General features: G+C 38.5%; 1 protein-coding gene across 1 annotated transcript in view; it reads right to left on the bottom strand.

The window, feature by feature from the left end:
• Positions 1 to 2,195: 2,195 nt before the first annotated feature.
• Positions 2,196 to 13,352, bottom strand: part of LOC126088241 (serine-rich adhesin for platelets) — a 63,098-nt gene continuing 51,941 nt past the window's right edge. The window contains exons 12-13 of the mRNA XM_049906371.1: positions 11,261 to 11,401; positions 2,196 to 4,288 (exon numbers count right to left, since the gene is read on the bottom strand). Of these exons, the coding sequence (XP_049762328.1) occupies positions 4,125 to 4,288; positions 11,261 to 11,401 (305 nt within the window). The 3' untranslated portion in view covers positions 2,196 to 4,124. The remainder of the gene's footprint in view (positions 4,289 to 11,260; positions 11,402 to 13,352) is intronic.

The raw sequence follows: 13,352 nt of genomic DNA, 5'->3' as shown, positions 1-13,352 counted from the left end.
AGAGTGGTAGGCTATAGGTAATCCCATGGAGGCAGAGGACAGGAGTAGCTGGGGCAACTTCCTCAGATGATGCTGGGAATGCTGTTTCATTGTTGAAGGGCAAGAGTTTCTATTGCAGAAAATTCATTAAGGAGGTTGTGGATGTCCATGCGCAGGGGGTGTGAGGCTGACATCATGGTCCAATGGTCCAACACAACACACCTGTCATACTGGGCAGCCTACATATCGGGGCCTGGAAAACACTTTCTTGCCACTGACATGCAGACTGCCTCCAAAGTAGGTTGATTTGACACAGAGTTAGCAGGTTATAAAGCCCACAGTGCTGATACTCATGAAGCCTGCTGTTTTTATGTGAAATCAATCCAATGACTCCCAGACAAATGCATATACTCATTCTCTCTCCCTTTCTCTCTGTCTCCAGATATACCTTTAACCTAGAATCGCATTGAACAGAGTAGAATTGTCTTCACTAATGAGTCCTGCTTCAAATTGAGCCCCGGGGATCAGCAGAGACATGTCTGGAGATGGCCCAGACAGCGGTGGGATAGTAGCCTGACTGTCACCTGCCATGGGACCTAACAGTGAGGAGTGATGGACAGGAGTGCCATCTCTTTTCTTAGAAGGACCTCTTTTGTTGTCATTTGCAGCACCTTTACAGCATAGCAGTTAGCAGTATGTTGACCATATTCTACACCCCATTTTAATGCCCATCATGGCAAGCCATCCTGGGCTTACACTCTCTCTTTCTGTCTCTCTCTCACAGCTTGCCATGAAGAGCATTACAATGGTGTTTAGAATATTGTCAACGTACTGTTGACTGCTTTGCTGTAAGGGTGCTGTGGATGACAACCAAAGGGGTCTTTCTAAGAAGAGAAATCACCCTCCTGTCCATCACTCCATCATTCCTAGTCGTTGGGTTGTATGGCAGATGACAGTCAGGTTTCTATTCCACTGCTATCCTGGGCATCTCCAGACTCATCTCTGTTGGTCATTGGAGTTAAGTTTGAAGTGGGACTCATCAGTGAAAACAATTCTACTCCAGTCAATGAGATTTCAGGCCAAAGATGTGTCTGGAGATGCCCCGGAAAGCACTTGGATATCAACGTGACTGTACCTGCCATGTGGCCCAACAACCAGGAGTAATGGTTGGGAGAGCCATTTATTTTCATAACAGGGCCCCTATGGTTGTCAGTAGCACCCTTGCAGCACAGCAGTATATCAATGATATTCTATTCCTTATTTTGTTGCCCTTCACGACAAGCCATCCAGGGCTTACATCTCAGCACACAGAGTTTCTACTACTTGCTTTTATACTTGCCAAATCCTACCTTGGACAGCAAGCTCACCAGATCTCTCCCAAATTGAAACTGTTTGCATCATTATGGGCAGGACCCTAGAACCAGCTCAGGATTTTGACAATCAAATGCACCAGTTGGACATAATCTGACATGATATCCCTCAGGAGAATGTCCAACAACTCTGTCAATCAATGTCAAGCTGAATAACTGCTTGCATAAGGTCCAGAAGTGGACCATTGCATTTCTTTTGAGTAAATTATTGAATTCTTTTGAAAATGTAATCATTTGTTTGTCTGTACATGTACTTACATCTACTGATTTTCATCCTATTCAGATAATTACTTTGGGGTGTATTGTTCTTTTTTGTGTTAGAATGTGTGTCTGTGTGCTGTATTCTATGCAAGCATGATTACCTACAAGTTCTCTGTCCATATGAAAAACCACCACCAAACTGTGGCCAGCAGTCAACTATACCACCTACTCACTGAACTTGCCACTCAACATGATGTGCTTCACTTTAATGACTGTTTCACAGTTGTGACATCTGGGTTATTCCCACCAATAACAACATAACTGAACTGTGCAGGTGGGAACTCTCCCTGCAACACATCCTTCATTCCTGTAACCCTCCTGGCCTCAACCTTTGTTAGCCCATCATCCACCTTTCTATGACTCCCACTATGGTACACACATGCCTTCTGTATTAGAATAACCCCTCCCCCTCCCCTCCCCCATTCCCTGATACCTGTCCCCCTCTCCCATCCATTGCACATCATTGCCACCACCACCCATTCCAGCAGATTGCTGCTCATGTCGGACAAAATCACACGTAGGTTCTGGCAGCTGGAGAAAATCACCATGTATATTTGAGAGTTGTATAAAATGAAAAGAAAAATGTATAGAACCACTTACTGGTCTTTATTTCAATGAAAATCTGCACAAATATATTACAACATAAATTCATAGCATACATTCTTAAAAAGTAACAACTGCTATTGTGATATAGCATTTAGCAATTCAACCAGTCACAATATATCAGCTTTATCAAATCCATTCAAATCAAATCAAATCAAATCAATAGCACTGCCCATTTTACTCTCTACTTTCTGGAAGAATTATTTTTAGACAGATATACTGTGTTTCAAGTTGTTAAATGGGGAAATACCATAAACACAGTTTTAAAATTTACTGTTTACTGTCTCATACTCTCAATGAATAAGTATAAAACTCACTACAACCTATTCTGAAACAAATATTATCTGCCTTAGATACCGACTTAATACCACAGGCATGATTATGGACTGAACAAATTTAAATGCAGATTATGTTCAATAAAATAACAGTCCTCTTTTTTTTTCTTTTTTTTTTTTTGTAAAAGCTGCTCTGGAACATTTGATCATTACAAAACTCTTCCTCTCAGTATCACAGAATACTGACTTTTTACAAAATGCACCTAGTGTTAAAAATAGCAACAATTTTATATTAATGGCACAATACAGGAATTATAGTGTCAATAGCACCAAGAACATCTCAATATTAATGTTACATTCGCTTACATTCTGTCAAACAACTGTTGACAGCCCTTCCATATTTACAGAAAATTACAATACATGTCACACCTAAACAGCAGTACTCAGATAGTCTGCAGATGTGTTTTTATGGGGAAAAAATTTTCAGTGGAGTGTTTATTTTCTGTGGAGAGAATAATTTGTACTGAATAAACAAATATTTTCGAGAATCAGACATGTCACACATATCTACATCTACATCTGCTAGGAAGTTTCAAACTGTAGATGACATAATTTCAAAAAAACTTTCAAAATGTTTAATTTCTTTGTCACTCTACTGATATAAAATTTCCTCAGTATGACTAACTGGCAAGGCAGAATAGACATTTGTTGATACAAAATGAGGCTTGCATATTGCTCTTTGAATATAATATGAGACATTTTGTGTGATCTCATTACAGCTGTCTGGTTCCTGTTGAAAAAAAGAGTGTATGTGATGCTTGCAAAGTGGTAAATATTCTTTCAATTGGTTAATATTTCAGATATTCCTAGGAAATATAAGAAAACAGTATTAAAATATGAGCTACAAAGCACTGTTAAATGTTTAATATATACATTCTTTTAACATATTTCATTTCTACATTGATGAAGCTGCCATAGTCAAAGCAGCTGTATCTATAAAATTCTGAAGAAATAACACAACAATAAATTATTACATACAACACATTTGTATTAACAGTATGAATAATATTCATGCTAACAGTAACATTTCTCCTAAAAATATATATTTATCTATGTATTTATCAATAACAATTTTATGTGCAGTTGCCTTCCAGTTCAATAAGTGCAAAAAACTTGATTGATAGTTCACTGTCACTGCCATCTTTACTATGGTTAACAGCACTACCTGGAAGACATAGCTGGATTAATTCACCAAATAAATTTTCCCATTCCTTCATACAAAGTTACAGGATTTAGTAGTATGATACTCAGATACTGTGGTTAAAATAAACATACACTATGTTGATGCATACATCACATTGCACACATTCCCCTATGAAATGTAAGTTTCTTTCAATTTCCGCATTTTACAGTGACAGTTAACTGTCCCTTGTATTACATACAACACTTACAGTGCAACTTTAGCAAACCACTGAATCATCTGACACTGATACACACATTCATTACGCATTTTTTTCAACCTGCTGCTCGTTGAACATTGTGAAGCAGCAGATGATACCTTATGTGATCATTTCCACAGTCTTATTTTAGGAATCCCAATTTCACACTTTTGGCACAACCTACATTTTAATTAGTGTCACACTGCAGCTTTCGGTCTGATAGAAATAGTGACAGGACCACTTGGCAGCTTCTTCATGAGTGTCCAGGCTTCAATCCTAGTCATGTTGGTGACATCAGAGCCAGCCACTGCCAGAAGTTCATCTCCCGCTTTCAGCTGCCCCTGCTTTTCAGCTGCTCCACCTGTAGCATTACAGACAAAAATTTGAAGTCAAACATCTACTTTTTTTAAAGCCTATCCAACACTGAAAGCACCTCTATGTGACTCTATATAGTTTTTGCAACATTCTCTGTGTTTCTTCAATATACAAGACTTGAGAGAACAGACATTAATAGTTGGAGGACAAAGACCCTGAAAGACTATTGCAAATGGAGCTCAAGTAGACCTCACAAACAATTTGTTATCTGAACCTCTCCAATTATGCTATTGTGTTTCTACCTGAGCATAATATGTAAATCGATGGCACAGAATATATATTAATGTAATGGGAAGTCCTTGGTGGAATATAAATAATGGAAGTGGTTAAGGTAACAACTGACCATATAGTGGAAGCATTTTGTCATCAACAGATACATAAACAAGACAAACATTGATAACTTCTGAATTATGTCCTCCTTTTGAGCTAACTAAAGAATACACATACACAACTACGTCTGTATGGCTACAATGTTGGGTCAGTACAATGAAAGGCATGAAGAGCATTACTGTCAATGCAATGTTGATTGCTGTGCTGTAAGAGTGCTGCAGATGACAACCAAAGGGGTCATATGAAAAGAAATGCCACCTCAGACCCTCACTCCTCCTGTACAATTTCATTTTTGTTTAGTAATATATAGTTAATTTCATTTTTGCTTATATTTCTTCTTTGTTAAGTCTGTTTACTATTATAATTGAAAGAATGAGTCAAAAGTAAACATGTCCCTCCTATTGAGAAACTGAAATAATATGTGATGTCTCTTTTTTTCTATTATCATACTGATAGTTTCCAACTGAAGTTGGAATTACAAAAATGCGACACCATTCAGATGCACATGAGGCAACAATAGCAAAATGAAATGCTGACAAACAGCTTTCATGGGTATGACTGTATGGCAGGGGCTCACAAAAGTAAATACCATGAGACAATCTAAATGGCATGCAAGTATTGGTTTCAGCACAAACTCACATTTTTTTTAAATGGACGCCCTATGTTATTCAATTCAGTAACATGAGGAATCACAATAATAATGGCATCGGTTGCATTGCAATATGTCAGTTACATCCCATGAACTTGGAACGTGAAGTTGATGCGTGAAATGAATTAAACATGCCACTACTGCACTTCCTGCATTGTAAGGGTGATCCGCGCATAGCTCGTAATCGTGATGTGGTGCTGTTATTAATGTGTGGCCCAGGAAACATATGGATGTCCAGTCACTAACAATAAAAAGATGGACACGGTTTACTCGTATGTGCATTATTGAACTTTTCGACAGTACTGCAGTGGAAATAACATTAACAAAATGCTGATAAAACCTGCCAGAGTAAACAAAATTAATGGCTGTCAAAGGGTTACACAGAGGAATATATGCTATTTGTATGTCGTTGTACATCAATTACACAATGGTACATGCCACATACAGTATATGTCATTTAACATCTTTAATGACTGTGATACAATTGAACTGTTGCAGATGGTGCAACTCTTACATAAATGTACAGTAGTACCAACACAACAAACACATGCCTTCTGCGTAGTACACAAAATGTATAACGTTGTGCAATCACAAGTCTCACAGCCGAAGTGCAACAACATATCAGAATGAGATTTTCACTCTGCAGCAGAGTGTGGGATGATGTGAAACATCCTGGCAGATTAAAACTGTGTGCCGGACCAAGACTTGAACTTGAGACCTTTGCCTTTCGCGGGCAAGTGCTCTACTATTTGAGCTATCCAAGCACGACTCACGAGCCGTCCTCACAACTTTACTTCTGCCAGTACCTCGCCTTCTACTTTCCAGACTTCACAGAAGCTCTCCTGCGAACCTTGCAGAACTAGCACTCCTGGAAGAAAGGATATTGCTGAGATATGGCTTAGCCAAGCCCAGGGGACGTTTCCAGAATGAGATTTTCGCTCTGCAGTGGAGTGTGCGCTGATGTGAAACTTCCTGGCAGATTAAAACTGTGTGCTGGACTGAGACTCGAACTCGGGACCTTTGCCTTTTGCGGGCAAGTGCTCTACCATCTGAGCTACCCAACCACGACTCATGACTGGTCCTCACAGCTTTACTTCTGCCAGTACCTCGTCTTCTACCTTCCAAACTTCACAGAAGCTCTCCTGCGAACCTGGAGCCACTCTGTAGCAATTCTGGACATGTGGCATGTCACATTGTCCTGCTGGAATTGCCAAAGTCCGTCGGAATCACAATGGACATGAATGGATGCAAGTGATCAGACAGGATGCTTACGTACATGTCACTTGTCAGAATCGTATCTAGATGTATCATCGGTCCCCTATCACTCCAACTGCACGTGCCCACATCATTACAGAGCCTCCACCAGCTTGAACAGTCCTCTGCTGACATCCATGGTCCATGGATTCATGAGACTGTCTCCATACCCGTACACATCCATCCTCTCGATACAATCTGAAATGAGACTCATCCAAAAGGCAACATGTTTCCAGCCATCAACAGTCCAATGTAAGTGTTGACAGGCCCAGACAAGGTGTAAAGCTTTGTGTCATGCTGTCATCAAAGGTACATGAGTCGGCCTTCAGCTGAAAGCCCATATTGATCATGTTTTGTTGATGGCCCAGCATTGAAATCTGCAGCAATTTGCAGGAGGATTGCACTTCTGTCACACTGAAGAATTCTCTTCAGTCATCATTGGTCTTGTTCTTGCAGGATCTTTTTCTAGCCACAGCGATGTCGAAGATTTGATTTTTACTAGATTTCTGATATTCACAGTATACTCATAAAAAGATCGTATAGGAAACTCTCCACTCCATCTCTACCTCGGAGATGCTGTGTCCCATTGCTCATATGCCGACTATAACACCACATTCAGACTAACTTAAATCTTGATAACTTGCCATTGTAGCAGCAGTAACCAATCTAACAACTGTTCCAGACTCTTGTTGCCTTACATCTGCAGCACCATACTGCAGCACAGACTGCAGCACCATATTCTGCCTGTTTACATATCTCTGTATTTGAATACATATGCCTATACCAGTTTCTTTGGCACTTCAGTGTATATGAGACACATACCAAATGGGACTAACATATGATATTGAATGTATACACAGAAGAGCAGTGCAAATGGTCAAAGGTTTGTTTGACTGACTCATTGGAGACTGATATATGTATTAACTGAAGACTGCTTCTGTGCTATAGAGGAGTTCGTCAGGAAGAAATCCACACACACGCACACCTCTTTCTGGTGCTTCTTCTTAGAAGTATATAAAAAGAGTTGAAAATATATATGGCAATATAATTTTAAAATATTATTTTTCAAGTTACTATAGTGGGACCACAGTTACTGTCCTATAAAATATCTACCCATTAGAAGCATCAAAAGACATGTATCTATCATATCATTTCTCATAGTCTTGTCCCATGTTGTACAAAAAAATAATGAAATAGGACCAATACAGTACCAGGATTCTCATTAGGCCCATAGGAAGGATTTCTTCAGTCTAAAAACTTGCAGGTTGATGCCACATGTACTCTGTAAAGTGTGTTCAAACTGTTCAACAGTATGCCACTGTGCTCTGCCCAATAAGAGCCTAGCAGGAAATCTCATTCGGATGTCACCACAAAAATGGTAAAGCCTCTGGTCCAAGTCCTTCACTGAGCTTGAAACTGGAAGGTCATATCAGATTTTAGGATCTATACAAAAAAATGTAATTAATGATTCCACTCTGGAAATTATTTCAGTCAGCTGACATCTTTACAGCCACAAGCTGCAGCCATCTGCAGCCTGAACTCATGTAACAGCTGGCATACATACGGAGTGTGAACTTTCTAACCAGACTGCATATTCTTGGCCAGAGAAATCCATATCTCTTATCTACAAATATGACCTATAACAGTTGACTGGAACCAATTACTAAATAATATAAGGAATTATACCTGTCAGAAATAGAAAATATAGAATGCATTAGATTTACTCAGGCTGAAAGACAACAGTTTAAAAAATACAACATGTAAAGATACTACAAAAATTACTGAACCACTCAAATGCAGTATTCCTCTGGCTACAAAAATATATCTAGCAAAGTGCCCACAAGGTGTAGTGCTGTCACCCATAAACACTCTGACCAATGAGTGACAAACTCAAATAAATTACATCACAATGAAACCATTGCAAATCTGACTCAGTCATTTACAACTGATACCTTCATAGCCACATTTAATGTTATTGTCCTCTGAACTAACAAACAGCATGGCCAATCAGATGAACATTTTTTGAACTAAATCTCACCTGAATAATACATGTTACTTCCTCCTTCTTTATTTTAACAATTTTGTACTTGTAAATATAGAAGTTAAGAGACAGATATACCGGGTGTCCACAATGAGACTCCCAACATTTTGATACCCTATATCTTTCTCATTTCAGATGGTGGACCTGTGAGTCCTGAAGGGGCAGACAGAGCAACTCAACAAGTTTGTGGTGTGCAAATTTGATACGCCAAGTGGCCGTAGTGGAGCTGCAATCAATTGTTTTAGCAAAATGGAGGATATGAAGGAGTGTGCACAAGTCGTCTGGTGGTATGCAGAGACAAAATTGGCGACCCAAGTGCAAAGAAACTTTCATCAAGTTTACAACAAAGCACCCCCATCGTTCAAGACTGTAAAGAAGTGGTGGGATCAGTTTTTGGCTACTGGGAGTGTTGTGAAAGGGCATGGTGGTGGTAAGCCTGGGATCAGCGAACATCATGTGAAACTAGTGCGGTGGCCATCAAACAAAGTCCACAGAAGTCAGTGCGACAGGCAGCACGAGAACTTCATATGAAACGTTCAACAGTGCACAAAGTGCTTGATCAGCGATTACGTTTGTACACATATAAAGTGCAGGTTGCACAAGAAATCAAGCCTGATGATCGACCAAAGCGAGAAGAGTTTGCATGTGTCATGTTAAATCGCATTGCCACGGACGAGACATTTTTATCACGTGTGATGTTTAACGACGAGGCAACCTTTCACGTGTCAGGGGCTGTCAATCGTCACAATGTGCGCATCTGGAGGTCCGAAAATCCACATGCACCTAGGGAACACATGCGCGACAGTCCTAAAGTTAATGTGTGGTTTGGTTTGATGATAAAACGCACTGTTGGGCAGTTTTTCTTTCAGGAGCCGACTGTGGATGGAGCCATCTACCTGGACATGTTGGAACAATTTGCCGTGCCACAGATAACAGACATGCAGCCAAATGTGATGTTTCAACAGGACGGTGCACCACCCCATTGGAGCCTTGATGTCCGAAAATTTTAATTGACACATTCCTGCAATGATGGATTGGCCGTGGAGGTCCAATTCCTTGGCCGCCACGTTCGCCCGACACATCCCCCCTCAATTTTTTCTTGTGGGTTTATGTGAAAGACCGGGTATACGTTACACCAGTAAAGGACCTACAAGACTTGAAGTGGCACATAAGAATTGTCATCAACTCTTTCACAGAACAGATGCTCTGCAACACATGGCACGAAACCGATTATAGACTTGATATTCTTTGCGCTACCCGTGGCGCCCATGTTCAAGTGTACTGAACCATCCACATGTGCATGAAAACTTGATGAGCTGCTGTATGATTTCCCTGTATTTGTTTATCAATAAATTGTGTTTCCTCTCAGATTTTATGAGTTCAAATGTTGGAGTCTCATTGTGGACACCCTGTATATAGAAACTGTAGAAATGATTATCATGCAAAATGAGCCATGGAACTAACTAATCTTCACAACCTTCACTATTATTTCCAAACTGTCTTATCCATATTACTCTGCTGCTTCTTCTACTTCTACTACTACTACTACTTTTCATCTTTCATTTCCTTTGAACATCTTAAGACTTCACTACTGGCTGCTCTTCATGCTGCTCTGCTGTACATGTGACCTGGGTTTCTGAACAACATTTTTATTTAAACACATTTCCACTTCAACTTTTTTTTCATTCCTCCTACGTGAAGGAAACTTTGGTCTGAAAAAAAAAAAGGCGTTCCTCTCATTTTTCATTTCTGAATACCTCTGCTGTTAGTTCCTAAAAATATATTCTTTATTCTTCTCAAATAATTGTGGCGGCCGTGTGTGTGTGTGTGTGTGTGTGTGTGTGTGTGTGTGTGTGTGTGTGTGTGTCTGTGTGTGAATGAATGGTGTGGTTCTCTTTTTCCAACAAAGACTGTGCGTGAAAGCATATGTGTGTCTTTCAGCTGTGCATATCTGTAACTTATCTTGTTATCTTTATGGTAAGTAGCAAACTATCTTTTCCTACTTATTGACATTTCTACCTGGAGTTTCCATTGTTTAATTTTATTTTGGTCAGGACAACTCAATGTTACTTTACATGTGCTAGAAGCTGATAGAAACATGAATATCTTTCTTTTCCATTCATGACAAGCAAGATTATTATGCAGCTGGAGACCAGATAAATTCTACTATAGTTCATGTCTGCAGCAATTACATTCACTCTCACCCAATTTATTTATATAGGTATAATCTTAATTTCGATACAGGCCATGATGATCTTGAAATTCACACTGGATTGTGTCGTTAATAGCCACAGTCTGTCTCCAGGAAATCATGTTTTGGGGGATCCCATTTTTCTTTCAATGCATATTCTGGTAGCACTTTAAGTGGAAAAAAGTTTATCTGGTTGTAAAACTGAATTTTCAGTGTGTTATATTAGCTCCACAGCTAATTTGGTTGAATTATGGGAGACAAAAATATACAATCATTTTAATGTATAACCTTCTTAGAAATATTTTTTGACAGCATCTGTAAGACACATAAATTTTGTAATGAGTTCCACAATGTATTTCAAAATACCTTGCAAGTGAAGGAGCTTACATCTGAAAATCAATATTTTTCAATCACACTTGATTACTCCTTGTCTTTTAAAATCTTCGGACTTAGGGTATGATTTTGAGGAGAGATGCACATAGAGAAAGTTTACCTGTGAATATTTTCTTCACAGTTAGTGGTCTGTCTCCAAGTGGTGAGTCTCTGCCACCATCCAAACTGAAGCCTAGTCCTGCTCCATCTTTGCACAGTACCAGATTCACAGGGGGACCACCTTCATTACCATCCAGCAATACTGCAACGGCAAATAAATTGTGCTTCAACACAAATTTTTGCATGGAATATTAACAACTGACAAATTATTACTCTGAAAAAATTAAAAAATAAAGCAAGGGAAAGTAAAAGTGGAAAATATAGGCAGGAATAAAGTTTTGTGTTTGAGGGCTGACTGCCACTCGTTAAGCTCCTCATACCATTTCAATGGCCCCAGTAGCCCCTCCTCCCCCAATATTCCTAATCACTTCAGTTGGCTTCCAGTGACAAGGCAGAACAGTAGTTTGTGTGTGTGGTTTTATTTTATAAAGCAATGAGAATTTACATATGTTAGTATAATTAATACCAGCATTTACAGGAGCTCATCACAATGTTTGAATAACTCAGCAAATTCCAAGACTGAAAAGCTTGAGTTGTGTGTAAATTGCATTGAAAGGTGGTTGAACTCAAATTTGTTTATGAAAATCAAATGCATGTACAGTGGTTTCTTAGATTTTGCATTTCCATTAAAGGGAGAAGGATATATTGTGATGGAATAGTTGTGGTGGGTATGCACATTTATAAGTGACACTTCTAATTTCCACATAATTAACCACAAAAAGTTTCGACATAGTAGCCACAGTAAAGATGGCAAACTTTGAGTGAGGAAACTCAAACATAAATTACATTGTTATTCATTAGCTGTTAATGTTCTGTGTTGAGATGGCTGATGTGAACTGTTTTATGTCACAGGTATTATAAGCCTATATGATGTCAATACAACACAATGCTGTATGTCTGGCCCATAATGTTATAATCAGTTACAAAAGTACACCGAAGATCTAACTGCTAGTATACCTAAGGCTGGGTCAATTATATTTCCCACACAAGAAAGGTGTATAAATAAATAAATAAAACTGAAATGAATTCATTTTCATGTTTTATTCAGTACTCAATGCATTTTGTGCTTTATTTTTTTCTCTTTAATGAGATGCAATGCATATTCCTCTCACAAAAAGGTTTGATGCTAGGTTTTGAATTTCGTAAGTCAAACACGGAAAATATGTGTGAAATAGTGGAAAAGATGAACAGTGTAAATTAACCAAGTAATCCAAGAAAAGCATTTTCAACAATTTGGTAACAGCATACATTTCTCTCCGTAGTCTTCAAACATATCACAGCATTCAAGAGGCACATTCACAAACACGTTTGTAAACACTTCACAGATGTTTTTGTACATGGTGTGGTCAAAGATGAATTTTTCATAGTGCTAAAGATATAATTATTAAACAATTGACATATGCAGGAAACAACTGACATATACCTTACAGAGCATTGCCATAAGCAATGGCTACACAGCCAAAACAATTGACAATTTATACAGACAAATACACAAAAGCAAAAGAACGAATGGAAACACTGTGAAAGACAAGAAAATATTCACCAGTATCCCATACCTGGGCCCCATAACACAAAAAAATAGCTAACCTAAAAAAAAAAAAAAAAAAAAAAAAAAAAAAAAAAAAAAAAAAAAAAAAAAAACCGAGAGAGAGAGAGAGAGAGAGAGAGAGAAGGTAACAGTTTAATTCTCAACTAATAATGAGTTAGGAATCTTACTCATCCATAACGTAAAATCAAATACACAAACATACAATAACAGTGGAGTGTACAAAGTATCATGCCCCAGTGCTATGTACAGAAAACAGGTAGAAACTTCAAAACCCATTTTCAAGAACATGTAAATGCTTTTAGGCTCAACCACTTTAAAAATCAGTCATTACACAACATATGTTGGAAACGAAGCATGTCATCAACAATCTAGAAAACAATTTGGTAGTACTACATAATGAAGTCAATGGTAAAACCCTAAATCTGTTAGAAAAATTGGAGATATCCCTCCACAAAATCAAAAAAACCAGAATTGATGTTAAAAGAACAAACAGATTTCACAAGCCACAGCTATTTCAGTAATTTTAAAGACCTATTATAAAGTC

Source organism: Schistocerca cancellata, chromosome 6, assembly GCF_023864275.1.
Source record: "Schistocerca cancellata isolate TAMUIC-IGC-003103 chromosome 6, iqSchCanc2.1, whole genome shotgun sequence".
Classification (NCBI taxonomy): Eukaryota; Metazoa; Arthropoda; class Insecta; order Orthoptera; family Acrididae; genus Schistocerca; species Schistocerca cancellata.
Note: the sequence above shows the minus strand (reverse complement) of the source record. Positions and strands in the feature narration are given on the sequence as shown.